Below are 20,826 nucleotides of genomic sequence, written 5' to 3'. Positions count from 1 at the left end.
ATTCTGCTTCAGAGAAGGTACACCCACCACCACCAGGAAATAATCTGGACATTGGAAAGAGCTTTATGCACAAAGGGATTCTTGTGATATTTTCATAGTGATGAGGAGTCAAAAACAATCAAATGCCCAGAAATAGAGGAATGAGTTAGTGAACTACATGACAGTCGTGGCTGATACTGTTCCATTTGTTTCTTCATCACCAGAGTGGGAACATTTTGGGGGTAAGAACTTGATTGAATGAATGAATGAATATACACATGCATGCACGAATGGTCTGCACATCTACAACAGTTTGGAAATACACACATGATGCAATATTAGGTAAAAACAAAGCATTGAAGAGAAATTACAACTACTTTCCACACACACACATTAAAAAAAAATCTGAAGAGATTAGGAAATAAACCAAAGTATTAATTGACATGGAGTAACTTCTAAATAATCCTGTGATTTTTTCTCCCCCCTGTATTCTGGTATCATTTGCATTTTTCTGTAATTAACGAATAGGAAGATGGAACCTGCCTTTGGAGATTGGTGTGATGATCAAAAGTCTTAGACATGAAATCTGTAAGTGCTTAGACATTGATATTCTGCACAGAATGCTCGGGGGAAAAGTACACACAGAGTCAGCTCTTTTTGCTGAGTGAAGGAAGTGACGACACGGTTGAAGACATTCATACTCTCAGCCCAGCCTTGACTAAAAACGATTCCCTCCCACACGAGCCACGTTCTGTCCCTTCGGCCAGGACCGTGATGACACACGTCTAGCGCCCCTCAGACATCATGTCACCAGACAGGAATGATGAGAGCCTCGTGTTTCCTGACTCAGGGGAGGCAGAAGCGGGACGCGCAGTGAGCCCATGCTGGCCTGCCCACTCCCGCCCTGCCCCACCCGGCGCCCAGCGCCCCACGCTTCCCGCTGCCCAGGCAGCAGATGGGGCCAGCGGTGCTGGGCACGGTGCCAGGCGCAGGAGGGGACAGCAGCCTCAGCCTGCCCGTGCTCCTGGGCTCGGGGCCAGCGCCCGGCCTCAGAGGTCACTGTGCCACTCGGGGGCACCCAGGGCTCTGAGCCCCGACTCCTCCGCACATAGAAGACCTGGCTCCTTTCACTCTGGGGCCCCAAACACCACGGCTCCTGACACGGCCCCAGGCTTGTGCAGGCCTCATCACCACGCCATACGGTGAAAACAAACCTTAGAAGGAAAATCAGGAGTACCAGTAAACCCTCTACACAGGAACCTTCAAGTTGCAGACTTTGAAAGATGCAAACGTGTGTTCACACGTCCAATTACGTAAGTTAGTTCATGTGTCTGGCATGCATGGCCAGGTGCGTGCATCCTCTGCAAGTGGTAGTGTTTGGGGTACTTTACTGTACAGAACTGCATAGAGTATAGTAGTACAGTATATTTATTTCAAGCTCAAGATGTCTGGAAACAAGCGTAGGCAGTGGTGAAACAGCTGGTACTGCTAAGATGCACCAGCTATAGTGTTGTACTACTGTACTTTTCAAGGTAGTGAACTGTAAGGTTAAACATGTTTTACTTTTTTATGTTTGTTCTGTATGCATTATTTGTGCAAAAAGCATTATAAACCTATTACAGTACACTACTGCTAACCCATTGTGTTAGCTGGGTACCTAGGCTAACTTTGTCAGATAGCATGTCATAAAACACGCTCTTGGATGGAACGCATACACGTGTAGCAGACTTATTGTACTGGGCTCCCATCCCACTCGGCTTCCGCTTGGCTGCGTTGTTTGGCCATCATTTAAGCATTGCAAGTTTCCTCGTCTATGAAATGGGTGTGGTGCTGGTGTTTGCTCTTTGCATGCATGTGTCTAACTGATAGGAGCTTGAGGTCAGAAATGTGATGGACGGAAGCGAGGAGAAAATCAGCCTCACACGGGAGAGACAAAGACGACCATGGACTCACCATTCTCCGGGAGGGCAGGCAGAACCACCGAAGGGCAAAAACTGGGAGCGTCACTTCGAGAAACTGAAAAGAAGACAAAGACGGCCTTTTAGCTCTTTTTGACTCTTTGGATTATCAAGCCCCAAAGGCAGGAAGAGAGGTCCTACTTGGTGACACAAAGTCATGCGTGGAAGGCAAGACAGTGAGCAGAGCGCCTGGTTCCACTCCTGTGTGGTCAGGACGGGGTGGGCTGTGTTGAAGGGACATCCTAACATCTCAGGGGCTTAAAGCAACAAAGGGTCTCCTCTCCCTTGAGCTACGTGCCTGCTGCAGATGCTGGGGGTTCTCCTCTGTGTCAAGCCTCTTCAGCCCCAGACAAGGGGAGGTTCCATCACACCCCTGCCTCCCAGACACTCCAGCTGGGAAGGACAAGGCTGCCCCTGCTCTCACAGCTCTGCCTGTGAGTGACACATAGCACTTATTTTCACACCATTTGCCAAAGCCAGAGGTGCAAAAGTGCAGACCAGCCGTGGTCCAGAGAGTGGACGTCTAGAGACATGCGGTGAACAAAGGAAATGCCCACTATCACTGCTTAGTTGACTCACTTAGGGGAAGCACTTAGCCCCTCTGGGCCTCAGTTTCCACATCTGTACAATGGGGATGACACAGCGTATGCTGAGAATTGCCGTGAGCATGACAGGAGGTAGTGTCAGGCCAGGCACAGGGCCTGACACGTCACAAGACAGCTCTTCATGGCAGGCAGCGGGGCAGGTGGACAGAACCTGGAGTAGGTGGGCAGACAGACCTGGGCTCCAACCTCCATGTGCCTCTTAGAAGCAGGGCAAATGGACAAGTGATCTGGCTTCTTCTATCCCCAGCTTCGGGCACTGATATGAGAGGATGATGTCAGAATTAAACGAGAGACTGCACGTATCCGGGAGGTGGCTCATCAGTGCTAATCGCCCTCTCCCCTGCCTCTCCCCTTACTGAACAGATCACAGTCTTCAAAGCCGCAGCATCCTTTTCTCCCAATGGCCCAGACCAGGAGTGCGGCCAGACTTTCTCCCTCTCTGAGCTATAGTGAAGCATGGGCAGCGGTCAAGGGTCAGGAACCCAGGGTGACCTTCCTTGTCCTCAGCTTCCCTGTCTGTAAAATGGGAGTAATGATAGTACCTCATTTAGGGCTCTGAGGCTTAGATGAGTCAGTGTATGTGAAGCTTTGGGCATACAGTAAGCACTCAATAAATGCTGGCCACTATTTACTCTTAATATCAGCCTTTTTGGGACTTCCTGGCAGTCTAGTGGTTAAGACTCTGAGCTTCCAATGCAGGGGGTGCAGGTTCCATGCCTGGCTGGGGAACAAGGATCCCACATGCCTTGGGGCATGGCCAAAAGAAAAAAATAAAATAAAGTAAAATTAAATTAAAAATTTCAGCACTACTGAAATTGTCAGTGAAGCAAAACTTAAAAAAACATGTGTCAGTCTTTCATAGTAACACATCCTTATCATTGATGTTCAGCCTAGTCTGCCTCCATGAAAACCTCAAGTCAGATTCTTGCTCCATCTGGTCCCCAAAGCCCCGGTTTGGGTCCCCTCCCATCCCATCTCCTCCTCTGCCTTCTTCACTTTGGTCGGACACGTTGTGACCCAGCCTCCCCGAGTTCTAGAGCCTCAGTTCTTGTGTGTCCATTCTGCTTGGCTCCATCTGCCTAAAAGCACCTGCTCCCGGTCATCATTCTAGAGCCTGGTTCCCAGCCTTCAGCGGACACTGGAATCCCCTGGAGGCCTTGGTGATGCACACTGTGTGAGCTTCCCCTGCAGTATCTGGCCCAGCAGGTGTGAGCTGAGGCCCAAGATTTGGAATTTCTAATAAGTTCCTAGGTGATGCTGACCCTGTTGGTCCATGGACTCACTCTGAGGGTCACCGAGCCAAGGCTTCTGTCACCCAGCGTCCTGTGAGCTCCTCACACAAAACTCAGAACCACCCATCACCCTCCACGGTACCCAGGGGGCCAGCGAGTTCATTTAAATGTCCATCTTTGCTTCCTCAGAGCAAAGACCTTGAGAGTCAACACACTCCAGAGAACAGTTATTTGATGGATCTGTAACAAGTCCACCCTCTTAGGCCCAGTGATTCCCCTTCTGGAAGTCTGTCTGGAAATTCAAAGCAAGCTCGGTTTGTGAAGGAAAGATTTATACAACATTAATGAATCGCCAGAACCTCTATATATCCAAGGCTGTGAGAACAGTTAGGCAAGCTGTCCACAGGGATAATTACCACGTGCACGTCCAGGCACTATCACCTAGATCCACTGCTACTGCCTCACTTACTCTTTCTCAGCCCCCAGTGTTTGCTGACAGGGTGCTGTCAACCCTCTGGGTGGGACCTTCTCACTGTGCAGGAATAGCTGAACCCTGAAAGTTCTCAGCCTCCCTGGGCCCCCCAGGGCACTGAAAATCTCAACACCCTCGTTCCCTGGGGGCCCTCCTACAGAGAATCGCACTGTGCAAATTTGAGCCAGTTGCTCAGCTAATTCATGCTTGTGAAGCAAGAGGATGGTAACCCTTCTTGCTTCTTCCCAACTCTGCTTTCAGTGACATCCAGCTGGTGGCCTGAAATGGGCTGGGCTGCGGCTGAGGTGTTTATACCATGGAAAGTGCAACCACGATACCCCGCCCTGTATCTGCCCAGCCCTCCCTAATTGTAATACATTTGCCAGCAGAGCAGAAAATGGGGGTAAGGAGAGACCCCACTCATCACATTGTTTAGGGACTAAATAAGACTAAACACTAGCCTAGCCAAGGAGCCGACACCATGCTAAGCAAATGGCAGACGCTCATGCTGGGATGTGAGTGATGCTGAGGAATGAATTAGACAGTAAGCTCTCCTACGTGCAGTGGTTTCTATGTGGGCTGCAGAGAGGCATAATTAGAAGAGCCAGTCACTTCCTTTCCAAGTCATTCCCGTATCTAGAATATCTATCTACAGGGTCCAAGTGCATTTGTTTAGCAGAAGAAGAGAGGAAGTGGGAGGCTTCTATTGGTTTCTTTAGAAGCTGCATTTGACTTTGTAAACAAACCAAAGACCCTGCCCCACTTTCAGGCCACACAAGGCTGCAGGGGTGGGCGGTATGGGACGGGGGGGGGGGGGGGGGGTGGGGGGGGGGGGGTTGAATAGCAGCTCAGCTCCCCTCTGAGAGGCGCCGCCTTCCAGGCAGCCCGGAGCCCCAAGGCAGCGGGACCACAGTGCAGCCTCTTCCCCTTCCATCCCCACCCTGGTTGCTAAGATGCTTCCTCTTTGAGTACTGTCGCCCTGCCCGGAAGGGGCTGCAAACAGCCTCATTTGCATCCACAGTCACTAGGCCTGGGCCTCTGAGTTCTGTACTCAGATCCCTGGAACTTTCTGTTCACTGCAGACAGCAGTGAGAAATCACACGACTCTCTGGGGGGCCCCTCTGGGCCCTCGCAGCTCTAGGTTTGTGCCTCTCTCCGGGCTCCTAGGAAACTTGACTTCCATTTTTGTTCTGAGAACACAGCTCAGTACCAGGGTGGTGTCTCTTGCATGCAGGTCTCTGGGGGCCCGGGGGTTGCAGGGAAGGACCATGGCCATCCTACCCACTGTCCCTGCACCCTCCACGTGACACTCCGTCAACTCCGCCCAGATTCCCCCTAGAGTGGCTCTGGTGTGATCCCATGTAAAACAACATTTCTTGCCCCCCTTTTGTGCTCCAGGAGCCCCCTTGCATCTCCCCACAGTAAGACAAGCCAGAGGGCTGAGTCGTTTCTGGGAGAGGGAGTAATTACCCCAGATGAGGGGCTAGGAGAGCACCAGCCCCACAGCGGTCCTAGCGAACTCAGGGAGAGCACCACAGAAGTGTTTCTGGCATCACTAAGTGCCTGAGAAATGTTCCTTCTCTCACGTCTGCCTCCCAGGCCAGGCTCAACCCTTTGGGGAAGGACCTTCTAGCCCTGGTGCTTCCACGGTGTTTGACGTGCAGTAGGGGCTTCCCTGGAGGCTCCGATGGTAAAGACTCCTCCTGCAATGTAGGAGACCCAGGCTTGATCCCTGGTCGGGAAGATCCCCTGAAGGAGGGTATGGCAACACACTCCAGTATTCTTCCTGGAGAATCCCGTGGACAGAGGGGCCTGGTGGGCTCCATGGGGTTGCAAAGAGTCGGACACGACTGAGCGTCAGAACATATTATTATTACATTAGGAGCTCAACAAATGGCCCTTCCTGTCCCTTTCCTCCGTCCAGTTCTTCAGATACAGGCCCCGCGTTACGCTTTTTGTGTCTGGTTCTCAGCCTGGAGTCAAGTCAGGAGTCCATGCTCATCACTCAACATAGATGGCAATAGAGAAGGCATGCTTTATGTCTAAGTAACTATGTGCCAAGGTATATATGAAAGTGAAAGTGACTCAGTCTTATCCGACTCATTGCAACGCCATAAACTGTAGCCCGCCAGGCTCCTCTGTCCATGGAATTCTCCCGGCCAGAACACTGGAGTATGTAGCCGTTCCCTTCTCCAGGGGATTTTCCCAACTCAGGGATCAAAGCCAGGTCTCCCGTGTTGCAGGTAGATTCTTTACCATCTGAGCCACCAGGGAATATGTATGTATCTACCTGTCCATCATCTGTTTATTTATCTATCTGCCCATCGATCTATCATCTATCTTTGTAACGATCTTTGGATCTACCCATCCATCTGTCATCTCTCTGCGTTTGGGTTTCTGCCCTGAGGTCCTAGATCACATTCCCTGCCTCTCCGTGCACCCTGCTCGCCTCTGCCTCTCTGAGTTTCACGACAGGGTCCCCCCAGCCGTATCTCAGGAGGAATCTCACTCTCCCCTGAGGTACATGCTCTCAGAGTTCAGTGCTCAAGGTCATGACGCCCCAAAAACCACCGAAGGCAGGATGCTACACAACAAAGCCATGGATTTGAAGCCAGGGCGAAATCTATTACAGAAAATCTTTGCAAGAATTCCTTTGTAAAAACCCTGTTTCCTGTGCCAGCGCTGACTGAGAGGTCACCCTTGAAGGTGCAGGACCTTCTGTGTAGCCTCCCTGCTCCCGCAGGGCCCCTCCCGCCTCTGACTGTGCGCGACAGTCTAACACAACGATGAGGAAGGGGAAAAAGAAATGACAATGTCAGCTTGTGTGTTGGGTTTTCCAGAGTTACACTGCTGTAGTTTTGTCTACAACAGAAAACAGAATACAAGGCCATACTAAGGTTCAGAATCCAGAAGGTGGCTGACATTGGCTCAAAATATGTCACAAACCAAAAGGTGACTTTGTACTGGATCAGTGTGACTCAACTACAAGACCAGTCTAAGTAGTGAAGCCAGTTTCCTTGAATAATATTCCTTTTCTCTGCCTGGATCTTAGGAGGAGATCATTCATCAAGTCTTAAGACCTACCCTACCACCTGCTTCTGATGAAGATGACTTAAGGGAGAAAGATGGACTGGTGAGAACCTGGTCTTGCTCTGATGGGAGCCATGGGTCACACCAGGTCACCAAAACTCTGTGTCAGCCAGCCCTCTTTCTTCTGCTCTTTTGAAATGGGAGATTCAGAGCCACTCGCACCAGAATGGCCTTGAGCCATGCACATCTCAGGTGTTTTCCAGCCAGGAGTCCTGAGAAACTGATGCCATTGTGGCATTTTAATGTCTTCCACCCCACTCACCCAAGCACTGAAAACAGGCAGTGTGCAGGGTAGAAACCTGCCTGCGAGGGCAGCTCCAGGCCAGCAGACCAGAGCCTACAGGGAGTGGTCCCTGAAGCATGGAAGAGGGCTTGCCGGAGGCTGTCAGTAATGGATCTCCACCTCTCGGAAGCAGAGCTAATTCCTTGCTCCTGTGTTCCCACAACTCCTCGTGTGTGTCTGTTCTGGTCCTGAGTCTAGGCTGGTACAGTTAATCATATATGCCCACGACCTCCTTACTAGGATGTGAGCATCTATAATAAGAAAAATGACTACATCTTATTAATTTCACATTTCCCATTGCCTGGCACAATGTATGACTCAGAATGGACACTCAACAGAGTTTCAAAACTTCTAGATTTATGATATGAGCAATCCAGCACTAGAATGGCTTATTTAGTTACAGTCTGTAATTGCTCCTTAGGGTTTCCCAGGTGGCTCAGTAGTAAAGAATCCATAGGAGATGTGGGTTGGATCCCAGGGTCAGGAAGATCCCCTGGAGAAGGAAATGGCCAACCCACACCAGTATTCTCACCTGGGAAAACTCATGGACAGAGGAGCCTAGCAGGCTGCAGTCAATGGGGTCTCAAAGAGTTGGACACAACTGAGCAATTAAACAGCAACAACATCAATTATTCCTTAAGTTGAGCACCTGGAGGACAGGAATCATATCGTATTCATACTCAGCCATTACATCATAGTGAATATGTCATACGGCTGAGTACAGCCACACCATTTGGTTATACAGTTGGTTATTTGGACCTGGTTCTTTTTGACAAAGTCCAACAATCCTGAGTCCAAACTCCATCATTTACCTGCTCTGTGTGACCTTGGGAAAGTGACTTAGACTCCCTGGACCTCTGTTTCCTCACCTAACAGTGGTTGTGAGGTTAGATGGGATAACATTTGTCAAGTGCTTACATACAGCCAGGCACACACACCAGAAGACCCCAAAGAACAGAGGCTGGATTTAGAAAACCAGAGACCCCCGCGGCACGGCTGATGCTCGGTCAATGCCCTGGTCAGAACTCCTGAGTCCTCAGTCTGACCCTGTGAAATATATGTTGGAAAAAGTTAATAGTCTCTGCAGTCAGATAAAAAGAAACAGAACAGATGGAAAAGAGTTGGACAATAACTACCTTGAATACTTTTCCTTGCCAACTGCTGCCAAGATGTTGTAACACTCAGGTCTGATTCCCATATTTCTGAACAAATGAATTATGTCTTTGATTCTTTTTACCCAGCCCTTCCCTGCGCAATGGAAAGATGAAAAATGACATTTTCCAGCCTTTGGTAGGTAGGGTGAGGAGACGGGAAGAGGTGTGAGAGGACAGATGGGCAAAGAGGCATTGCACAGTGAGAATTCAGTCCTGAAGGCCCTAAATACTCAGAGCTGGCTTTGGATCTCCAGCAGAGCCACCAACCTAGGCAGGCGTTCATGCCCCAGTCTCTGTGAGATAGTTAAAGCCTCCTCTGAATGGCACATTACCCCTCCTCTCCCTCATGGAGACCCAGGGCTTCCCCAGTGGCTCAGCGGTAAAGAGTCCACCTGCAATGCAGAAGCTGCAGGAGACATGGGTTTGATACCTGGGTGGGGAAGATCCCCTGGAGGAGGGCATGGGAACCCACCCCAGTATTCTTGCCTACAGAATCCCATGGACAGAGGCGCCTTTGGGCTGCAGCCCATGGGGTTGCAAAGAGTCAGACACAACTGAGCAACTTAGCACACATACACAGAAACCCACTGAGGCTATTTCGTCATACAGGCCTGATGTTTTCCTTAAAACACTTCAAGATGTTAAGATGAAATAAAGGTCATAGATAGAGTGAACTCCAAACACAGGATACTCAAGGAGGGAGCAAAGAGGATTCCACTCAGCCTGGTAACAACCAACTCCAAAAAAATCTGCTACGCAGCAACAAAATGTCTTGGGATTAGTAGATTCATGTTTAAGTGTCAAGGACCAGATTCCACCAAGGAGCCCCATCCCAGGTCTCGAGGCTTGGACATGGTTCTGGAACACACAGCCAACCTACCACTGGTTTCATTTATTAGTTTATTAGTCAGTTTTATTTTTTCAATTTATTAGTCAATGACCTCCGTGGCCAGTTGAGTTGAGCTGGGGGAAAACCAGCCAGACAGCGCATCTAGACAGTTTCACATCCAATAGCTCGTGGGATGTGGGAGACCCACCAGGCACAGCATGAAAGGGGAAGAAAGAAGTTTGGAGTCGTCAGAGCTGGGTTTGTAACCTGACTGCTTCCTGCTGGCTATGCGGCTCAGGTCAAATAACTTCCGCTTTCTGCGCCATACTCTCTTCATCTTAAAATGAAGGAAATATTGTCCACTCCCCAGGGCACTAAGCAATAATTGTGTAGCTGCTCAGGGCAGGTCACTTACCAGGCTTCTGGTACCATCCGAAGGGGTAAGTACGGACCTCAGTGTCTGGGGAGCCACAGTCCAGAATGCGCCAGACCCCTCCATACTCCTCGCTGCACGTCTGAAGGCCCAAGCTGTTCAGAGTTAGGCACGTCACCTCTCCTCCTGGAGCAAAAAGTAACCAGGACCAGGGACACGATCATGATGCAAGATTCTAACTGAATGAGAGGAATTCTGTAAACTCATCCTTCAGCAGACGCGTGGGGTGAATCGCCCTATTCCAGGGACGATCTTAGCCGCTGATGAAAACCCTGCTGCCTTAGTGAGTTTCTGGTCTAAGAACACGGCAGTGGGGGCAACACACACTCGTCAAGCATCCTTCATGCACCCAGAGCTGTGTAAGGCTCTGTTTGCGTCATACTGCTCGTCCTCACAGAAAGGCACTTATCTCTCTATTTACAGATGAGGAAGCTGAGACTCAGAGAGACACAGTGGCTCGTCCAGGATCATTTGTCTAGTACATGAGAGAATCAAGTTTCAAATGCAGGTCATATGGAGGGATTCCACGTTCAGCCCACCAAGCTGCCTGACCCAGGTCTTGAAAAGCAAGCAGAAGACAGTCTGGTGAGCCATGGCAAGAAGGCTGCTTGGGTCAGGCACAAGCGTGGTGTCCGGCTGACTGGGTACTGGCCAGCAGCTGTCCCAGCTACCATAGTTACCAGCCACCTGCCCTCTCTCAAGCCCCATGAGGAGACGCTGTGGATTAGATCAGCCCACAGATGTGAGCAGAGCTTCCCTGGTGGCTCAGATGGTAAAGAATCCACCTGCCTGCCAATGCAGGAGATGCGAGTTCGATCTCTGGGTCAAGAAGTTCCCCTGGAGAAGGAGACGGCAACCCACTCCAGTATTCTTGCCTGGGAAACCCCGTGGACAGAGGAGCCTGGTGGGCTACAGACCATGGAGTCACAAAAGAGTCGGACACGACTTAGCGACTAAACAACAACATAGGTGTGAACATGTTTCTAGACTGTAACGTGCTGGGTACTTTACAGAAGGAGTTGTTACCATTACCTTTTAACTGAGAAACATTCAGAAAGCCAAAGCCGGTGCAGCACGGGTCCAGGTCACACAATCGCTCACATTCGAAGAAGCTGGCAGAAGAGGAGAAAGAGGAGGCCTGAAGGTTTGTGCTGGACGGGATCCTCGAGGTGGGCTGAATCACTGTCATTCTGACTTCTGGGGGCCTGCTCTCTGTGACACCCTTCCCAGAGTCCAGACACACAAGCTCTGCTCCTGCAGCCCCCGACCCAGCACCAGGGCCAGGCTGATCCCCGTTTTCCACCCTCCCTTTCTTCCCCACTCCATCAGCGTGGGCAGTGCCCGGCCAGACCTCTTTTAGCATCTTTTAAACTCCGTTTTCGAAAGCCAATCTTAAATGCCAGCAGCAGGGCATAGTTTTATATATCAACAACACTTTGTAGATCCATAGCTCATAGATGGATGACTCTCAAATTCTAACTTCTACAAGGAGAACTTGGTTAAAATTCACATTCCTGAGCCCCCTGTAAATGCTGATTCGGGAGGTCCAGGGTAAGACCCAGGACCACAGGTTGTAAGAAGCCCTTCTGGCGATTCTGATGGATGAGATTCACAGACTAGTGGAGAGAAACACTAGTCACATTCAATGAAAACAGCTAAACTATAGCCAATTAAAATATATTTTTAAAACTTTTCTTAATTTTTTTTTTCAGCTTCACTGTGTAGCATGTGGGATCTTAGTTCCCGGACTAGCAATGAATCCATGCCCCCTGCATTGGGAGTGCAGTCTAAACCATTGCATCACCAGGGAAGTTCCACAGGATACATTTTTAAATAAAAAATTAAATAAAAGACTTTATATGCCTCGGACCCTATGAAAAGTTCTGCATGCTCTCTGGGTTCTGAATGCAGTAGGGAGACTTTGCTGATCAAGTTAATTTCAATGCTTGATAATTTGTATTTACTGATAAAAAAAAAAAAAAAAAAAACACAGGTCAAGTTCCCCTTTTGCATCAGCTGGCCTTAGGTTCAGGGCTAAATGTTGTGTTGATTATGAGTCACTGACCTTAGCCACGGTTTTAAGATAGAGTTGCCTCTTTATTACTTTTTCACCTTTGCTTTGAGTTTTGCAGTTTTTTATGCTTGTGTCTTTAACTGATATCATATCACCTTTATGAAAATAGAAGGGTCCTCATAATAAGTACTGTAGAGGGCAGGAATGAATGAAAGCAGCTTACCCATTGGAAATGGATTTGTCAGACATAGACACTTTGTTTCTAATGGAAATCCCCGTCAGCTTTTGGAATGGTAGGCGAGTGTAAAAATTCTTCACTCTGTCTTGCAGCACAACTACACAGAGGAAGAAAGACATCATATTATTTAAGGGGAGATGCACTGTAACCAGAAAAATACTTCTGTAGGGGACAAAGTATACAAACCCCTCCTGAGAACTTCTGATTAAAGATAGCATATTAAACCCACAGACTTACTCTCTGTTCTCTCCCCAAATCTCACTAAAATCACAGCAAAGGGACTTTTGTAAAGGCATACACCCACAAGGCAAAAGAGAATAGGAAAGAGGACAGAGTGACAAATTTTGGAAGCTAGAAAAAATAGAGAGGAGTAAACATTGACCTCATAAACCTAAGAAGCCTGAATTCTTGACTTTTCTGTAGGAAGAAGCAACCCCATACACCCTCTGGGGGGGCTTCTCAGGTGGCTCAGTGGTAAAGAATCCGCCCGCCAATGTAGGAGATGCAGGCGACATGGGTTCAATCCCTGGGTCAGGAAGATCCTTGGAGCAGGAAATGGCAACACTCCAGTATATTGCCTGGAGAATCCCAGGGACAGAGGAGCCTGGCAGGCTACAGTCCGTGGGAGCTAAGTCACTTCAGTCATGTCCAACGCTATATGACCCTGTGGACTGCCATCTGCCAGGCTCCTCTGTCCGTGGGATTCTCCAAGCAAAAATACTGGAGCGGGTTGCCATGTCCTCCTCCAGGGGATCTTTCTGACCCAGGGATCGAACCTCGTCTCTTACGTCTCCTGCATTGACAGGTGGGTTCTTTACCACCAGTGCCATCTGGGAAGGCCCTAGGCTAGAGTCCGTGGGGTCACAGAGAGTCAGACACGACTGGGCACACACACATACATCTTCTGGAGTCCTGAAAGCTTTATGCATTCACAGTACTGGGATGAAAGTGAGCTGAGGCAGAGGCATGGAAGTCTTTTACAGAAGCAGGTATGTCTCCAGAGGTCTTCTCGTTTTCCAACAACTTCCCCTTCCCCTTGTACAAAGGTGAGGTCTCTCAGGGGCACCAGAGCGAGTTACAGTGCGAACGGGACCATGCTGAAGCCAGGGAATATTTTTTTTCCCAGTTAGTCTAAGTGGTGAATATTGAGACTCTTTCATTTTTCCAACCTTATTTGGCATCTAAACCACAAGCAGCCAGGCTCATGTCCCCAGGCCAGATATTATTCATGATGCATCTGGAGGAAGGGCCTAAACACACAGATATGAAAGTGTTCATTGCTCAGTCATGTTCAACTCTTTGTGACGCCATGGACTGTAGCCTGCAAGGCTCCTCTGTCCATGGGATTCTCCAGGCAAGAATACTGGAGTAGGTTGCCATTCCCTTCTCCAGGGGATCTTCCCAACCCAGGGATCGAAGCCAGGTCTTCTGCACTGCCAGCAGATTCTTTACCATCTAAGCCATCAAGGAAGTCCACATAGATGTGAGGGAGTCCCCAAAGGGTGGCCCAACTAGGTCATCCTACAAAGAAACTCAAGGTCAACATGCTCCCACCACACACTTAGAGCTTCCCAATTAGCTTCTGGGCCCCTCTCTTACATTGAAGTGGTAAATCAAGGGTCACCAGATACCTAAGAAAGGCCTCCAGCAAAGATAACAGAACAGTAAGCAGAAGATCACAACATCACGGAAGAAGTGAAAACTGTGCAAGGTGAATCCCTCTCCCCAGAGTATCACTGATGTTTCCAAAGGGTAAAATCAACTTCTGTCTTATTGAAGCCACAGCTGTTGGGATTTTCTCTGATAAACATCCAATGGGAATTCCCACTGCTATACTCAATAAACATGATTTCTAAGAGCAGTGGAGTCCAGAGCAAGCTTCTTCTCTCTGGTCAATCTGATACATTTCTAAATGTCTCTGCATCTCTACAAGAAGCCTGGGTAACTTCCCTTAGAAAAGAAGAAGAGCTGATCGGGATATTTCTAAAACCACAGAGTCAGCAGCCCACTGAAAATGCAGTTTGGGATGATCCGACCAAGCGCTCACCTTTCTTCCTGTAAAGGGCACTCGGCCTTCGGGGCAGGATCAGCCTGCAGCCCTTGGGACTGGACTCCAGGATATCATCACACACCTGGGCCTCCGGGTAGAGGGTACAGGTGAAGTACAGGGGTTCACTGTCCATTACCTCTGCCAGCTGACAAAAAGAGGGCTCTCCAACACAGCCTACAGGCAAGACAGCAGCTGGGTGTTAGTCCCTGGGAGGCTGGCGGGGGAAGGTTATCCCTGCAGGATCTTCTGGGACAGTAGAGGCTGCCCAGTCTGAAAGGCTCAAGAAAAATACCAGGGTTCTGCCAGCTGGAAAACAGGAAGTCCAGGGGGCTCTGAACAAAGGCAGAGCCGGGAGGGTGAGGGGTCAGCTGTAAACTCAGCAATATGGGAGGAGAGAGGGTGAAATTCCATTGAGCCTTGCCCGGGAGCATCTCAGAGGCAGTCAGGGTCTCAGACTACAGACCATAGGATGTAAAACTTGGTGACGCTGTGAACAGTCTCCCCTGCTCCCACTCTTGTGTCCAACTTTGCTCTGGTACATGTGAGCTCATTGAGAGAGAGGGGTATGACTGATTCACCTTTTATTTTCTCATCCCCAAGGTCAAACACAGAGCCTAGAACACAGCACATGCTCAACACAGGACACACTAATTGGGTAGAGAATAGCTGGATGAATGGATGGATGGATTGTTGGATAGATGATAGATGGATGGATAGATTGGTGGATGGATGGATGGATGGATAGATGGATAGGTGGATGGATGGATGGACAGATGGATTGTTGGATAGATAGGTGGATGGATAGATTAATAGATGGAAGGATGGATGAATAGATGAATTGATAGATGGATCGATGGATTGTTGGATAAATGGATGCATGGACTGTTGGATGGATAGATGGATGGATGGATGGATGGATGGATGGATGGATAGGAGGATGAATGGATGGATTATTGGATGATTGGATGATAGGTTCTGGGAGCAGAGTAGATACCGACTGCACAATCAGCTTCTGAAGATATGGTTATGTCCTGTCTTCTGTATCACTCACGGCACTAATACTGAAGTGATCTGTGAGCTATGCTACTGAATTTGATCTTGTCTATGTCTCAGGAGTTGTTAACCTAGGTCTGTGTTGCCTGACCACAGGGTGGAGAAGAAGGCGGATGAGGGCTAAGATACTCACGAGAAAGGCACCACAGGTTTGCCTGCTGAAGCGAAAATAAGTGTTTGAAAAGCCAGTGTTGCTGGCTGGGCAGGGATAGGTTTGGATCAACAATGACCTGGTTAAGATCCACAGAGGAGAAAAGGCCTGTTGTCAAATCTGAAAAAGAAAGGGCGAGTCAACTTCCTTTGGCTTTATCTCATGGCAACTCTCTCTGTCTGTCTCTCTCTCACACATACGCACGCATACACACACACACACACACACACACACACACACACACACACACACACACACACTTGCAGGCTCAATGACCCCAGAGCCACTTTGGAATCAATATGGCTGGGAGGCTGGTAAGGTAAGAAAAGTTCAGAAGGTCCCAGAAAGTCCTAAAAATTATAGAGTTGCAAAATCTTAGAATCTTTGTTGGGGAGTAAACCTGAGAGCCATCTGGCTCAACTTTTCACTAAGGCAGGACTCTTGCTCATGACATTTCTGTCCAATCTCCCTGAAGACTCATGTGACTTGTCTATCCTGACCGCAGCAGCCCATCCCACAGTTAGGAAGTCGAGGAGTCAAATCTGCCTCCTTGTAAATGTGAACCACTGATACGCCCTCTGTCTTCTGAAGCCACATGGAATATCTATCTCCCTCCCAAATGGCAGCCTTCATCTGTGAAGACAGCTCTCAGCTTTGCTCAGCCCCAGACTTGAAAGTTCCAGCTTACCCATCATGGGTCCATTCACAGATCAGACCTTTGGCATCACCATCTTGTCTCCACAGCCAGACCCCCAAGTATATCAAGAAGTTTGGGGTGGGTACCTGTTTCTGTTGGAGATGCTGGCCTTGGTTCCATGTCTCTTCTGCATCCCATAGACTCAGACCGAGACCCCATGTCAGAATCTAGGAGAGAAAAAGGGATTATTGTTCTAATACTCGTGAGGAAAGGGGAGGTATTCTTCTGGTCAACAAAATGATAATGACAATGTGAGAAATCCTCAGGGTCCACAGCCAGGGGCCCCAATAAGATCTGAACAAATCCAGTGGCATAGTTCTGCATTCTTTGGCTTTTTATGGAACATCAATCAACTTCTCCATAAGAGAACTATTATTGTCCTTGATGCTGAAATTATCAACATTTACAAAATCCTCCAAAGTTAACAGAGTATGCTCATAAATATTGGTCTTCACAAGACTCCATGAAGGTAAGGGGTAAGATTTCCATTTTACTCTTGAGAAAACTGAGACTCAGAGACTTGAAATAACTTATTCTAGAACAGGCAGGTGGAGAGTAGATGAAATGGAATTCAAAAGAGTTAAATAAAACTCCCAAGTCAGTAACAGGTTTTCCATGGTAGGGGAACTAGGTTTTAGGTGGATCTTGGGATGCTTCTGCTTAGTGGGGCAAATGTCCTGGGGAGAAGCAAGTCCTTAATTTTCCACCAGCTAGAAAGTTATTTACAAGAATTTTATTTTTTTATGTTTTTTTAAATTGAAGTATAGTTATATACACTATTATAAAAGTTGTTCATACTCAGTTGGTCAGTCATGTCCAACTCTATGTGATTCCATAGACTGTAGCCCACCAGGCTCCTCTATCCATTGAATTCTCCAGGCATGAATACTGAAGTGGGCTGCCATTTCCTCTTCCAGGGGATCTTCCCAACCCAGGGATCAAATTGATGTCTCCTGCATTGGCAGGTGGATTCTTCACTGCTTTGTTTGTCCTCCTTTGAGTTTATGAACATTGGCCAAGTGCCTACTCAGAGCCAGGGACTGTGAAAGGCATGTGGGATGAGTCTAACATGATGAGAAAGATGACCGAGCCCCCGGGAGGGAGGCACCTGGGTCTGAGTCCCCCAGGAGAAAGGCCTCCAGTGTGTGGTGTCCTCAGAGCTCCCATCCTATTGACAAAGACACCTTGTGGTCAATGAACTTGATCTCACAGGACCTAGTGCTTACTTCATCCCTCCTTGGGTTTCCACGCTTCTCTCCACACAGGGCACTCACTTGGACAGTAAATCTCTACAATTTCTTTCTGGAGAGCAGAGCACACCATGAATGAGAAATAGGACCACAGGCTCTCCTGTGATGAGTGTCCTGCTCACCACGGTCCCCACCACAGAGCTCACCTTTCCAGAGATAAACCTGCTGGAAGCTGGTAAAGTTGTCCTTAGTTCCTTCCAGGGGGGTCAGACCTGCAAAGAAGATGTTTATTTGTATGAGCTCAAGTGTGCTTGCTCCTACTAGGGACTCACCATGACCACAACTGCCTCACTGCCCCGACACTGGCCCCTCCTGAGCCTGACATTCTGTTTCCCATACAAGGTGAATCCCAAAGTCTATCTTGGAGCTCTCTTCCAGTGGCTAGTACAAAACTAGAGCTGGCCAGAGTATAGCTGTTAGCATAACTGATGTCATCTTGGGCCCATGCAGTTCCTCCTATTCTTCCATTAAAGCCTAGGACTGTCCAGGTTGGTAAATCACTTCTCTGTTGTCAAGGGTTTTGTAGCTAATATGTATTGTTTAACAATTGCTGGGCTTCCCAGGTAGTCCTGGTGATAAAGAATCTGCCTGCCAATGTAGGAGACGCAGGTTTGATTCCTAGGTTGGAAAGATCCCCTAGAGGAGGAAAATGGCAATCCACTCTAGTATTCTTGCATGAAAAATTCTGTGGACAAGAGGAGCCTGGAGGACTACAGTTCATGGGGCTGCAAAGAGTCGGATGTGACCAAGCAGATGAACCCACACACAACAATTGTTAAGTCCAGGTGGTTTCTGTGCTCTGGTAGCCTCCAAAAAATGATGAAGACCTTGGCTGATATATTCCCAGCACCCATGAGTCTAGCTACCCATTCATAAATCTTGACTTAGGAATGCATGCCTTGTTCCCAAGCACATACCTCTATTTGTTTTTGTTGTTCAGCCAGTCTCTTAGTTGTGTCTAACTCTTTGTGACCCTGTGGACTGTAGCCCACCAGGCTCCTCTGTCCATGGGGTTCCCTCAGGCAAGAATATTGGAGCAGGTTGCCAATTCCTTGTCCAGGGGATCTTCCTGGACCAGGGATTGAACCCGAGTCTCCTGTATTGGCAGGCAGATTCTTTACCACTGAGCCACTAAGGACATACTCCTATGTGTGTATATGTGTTCAGTCATGTCCAACTCTTCGGGACCCTAGATTAATTATAAATCATCCCAGGGGCTCCTCAACAGTGCAGAGTGTAGCTATTAATGGTTCTAGATCACTGATGTTGGATCCCCATCCCCTCTGAGTAAGTTTCCCTGTAATAAATTGACCCACTGATTATTTGGATCTGCCTGCCTCATTTCCCAGTGTCAAGATACCGTCTCAGTTCAGTGGGCCCTTTTCCTTCCCTCTGTCCTCACCAGACTCCACATGTCTTTCTTGGGGCACCGAAGGGACGACAGGGGGAAGGAGGGTCAGGGTGCCGTGACACTTAGCATCACTTAAGGAACTGAGGATTGGTTTAAAGAGGCCAGAACTTAAAGAAGAGTCAACAGTTGTATTAATTTTCCATCTCACTTAAGTCCTCTGAGTCCCCATTGGCAAATGGGGATGGTATTTGTGAGGCCAAGAATTTCTATCTTCCGATCCATGCTTGACCATAATTTTCCAGCTCCTTAAATACACTTCCAGAGGCTGAGAATTGAGCCTTATTCCTCTTTTTCTCACCCAAACCTAGCATAACCCTTGGTATAGAACCAGTGTTCAGCACACTCATGAATGCAAAGAGGTGTGTGTAAGGAAAACAAAGCAGCCAATGGTTTTCGGATTCCACCAAGTAAACCCAGAGGCTCACTGCACAAGCACAAGAAGGCTGACCGTGAAACTGATTTTCTTCCTGCAAACTTCTGATCCTGCACTCCATTCCTCAAAGCCTCTCCAGTTCTATGTTTTTGATGATAAGGTACAGAAAACAGAAGCCACACGATTCCTCCTTTTCCTGGCTAATGGTTTAGATTGTTCAGACATTGTCCCATGCCTTCCACAAGAACTGAGTTAAAACTTCCCCATTACATAAACAGGCCTGCAGACTCTGACGCATGTAATCTGCTCTCTCTGTAATCAAGGCTGCAGGAACACATGCACATTTAGAATGGTGGGAGTTTGGCATGGAGCCTGATTCTTGACGGTTGATGGGTGTTATGTGATTTTAATTGACTTCAAGACAATTCTGCAGAGACCCTGTGCTGCATCTGGGGTGTAAAAGCTTGACTCTAAAAACCTGGACGTGTTGTTGTTCTGTTGCTAAGTCAAGTCCGACTCTTTGTGACCTCATGGACTGCAGCATGCCAGGCTTTCGTGTTTTTCACTATCTCCTGGAGTTTGCTCAGATTTGTGTCTATTGAGTCAGTGATGCCATCCAACCATTTCATCCTCTGTCACCTCCTTCCCCTCTTGCCATCAATCTTCCCCAGCATCAAAGCCTTTTCCAATGAGTTAGCTCTTCACATCAGGTGGCCAAATTATTGGAGCTTCAGCTTTAGTCCTTCCAGTGAATATTCAGGGTTGATTTCCTTTGGGATTAATAGAACTGGGGGTGGGCAGTTTCCTAAACTGGAAATCCTAGGTTTCAGAATCTACCTTTTACTGGCCATTTTCTCTTCTCTGTGTTATTCTCCCCCATGTCTCTACTTCTATTCCTTGTCCTTCCTACATAAACTACACTCCTGAACCCTAGTCTCAGGCTCTTCTTGGTGCTAATGATGGCTACTGTAAAGAACCAATAGGGCCATCCGTGTGTACGTATCCGCCATACATCCACTCCAGAGTCATCCAGTGACAACAAGCAACATAGAGGCATGTGAGCTCCTCCCTCTCAACCCCCAGCACTCCAAGAAAATGACAATCATTAATACAAAACAGACTCCCATGAAGAGAATGCCAGCCAGCATGCTGAGCCTCACCATGAACCAACAACATGAAACTTTAGGATTTAGAACAAACCCAGGAGTACTTCTGCCAAGGCCTGTTTTTCCCATAAAATTTTAAATCCCTATGGACATTGGAAGATGTTTAATCTGCCTATTTTTTATTCATTTATACTACAAGCCACTGTCAGAAATGAGACAGAGCTTAGAGATTGCTGCTGCTGCTGCTGCTGCTGCTAAGTCACTTCAGCCGTGTCCAACTCTGTGCGACCCCATAGACGGAAGCCCACCAGGCTCCCCCGTCCCTGGGATTCTCCAGGCAAGAACACTGCAGTGGGTTGCCATTTCCTTCTCCAATGCATGAAAGTGAAAAATAAAAGTGAAGTTGCTCAGTCGTGTCTGACTCCTAGCGACCCCATGGACTGCAGCC

The 20,826-nt window shown here is 48.3% G+C and overlaps 1 protein-coding gene across 1 annotated transcript in view; it reads right to left on the bottom strand.

Annotated features, from left to right (window-relative positions):
- The window catches only part of TG (thyroglobulin), a 234,211-nt gene that overhangs the window by 144,050 nt on the left and 69,335 nt on the right, over positions 1-20,826 (bottom strand). Inside the window, exons 28-35 of the mRNA XM_065903111.1 lie at positions 17,635-17,700; positions 16,325-16,405; positions 15,524-15,661; positions 14,335-14,511; positions 12,273-12,384; positions 11,068-11,147; positions 10,018-10,161; positions 1,933-1,995 (exon numbers count right to left, since the gene is read on the bottom strand). Coding sequence (XP_065759183.1) covers positions 1,933-1,995; positions 10,018-10,161; positions 11,068-11,147; positions 12,273-12,384; positions 14,335-14,511; positions 15,524-15,661; positions 16,325-16,405; positions 17,635-17,700 — 861 coding nt within the window. The remainder of the gene's footprint in view (positions 1-1,932; positions 1,996-10,017; positions 10,162-11,067; positions 11,148-12,272; positions 12,385-14,334; positions 14,512-15,523; positions 15,662-16,324; positions 16,406-17,634; positions 17,701-20,826) is intronic.

The sequence above is a fragment of the Muntiacus reevesi genome, chromosome 12 (genome assembly GCF_963930625.1).
Source record: "Muntiacus reevesi chromosome 12, mMunRee1.1, whole genome shotgun sequence".
In the NCBI taxonomy this organism is placed as follows: domain Eukaryota; kingdom Metazoa; phylum Chordata; class Mammalia; order Artiodactyla; family Cervidae; genus Muntiacus; species Muntiacus reevesi.
This window is presented reverse-complemented; position numbering and strand designations above follow the sequence as displayed.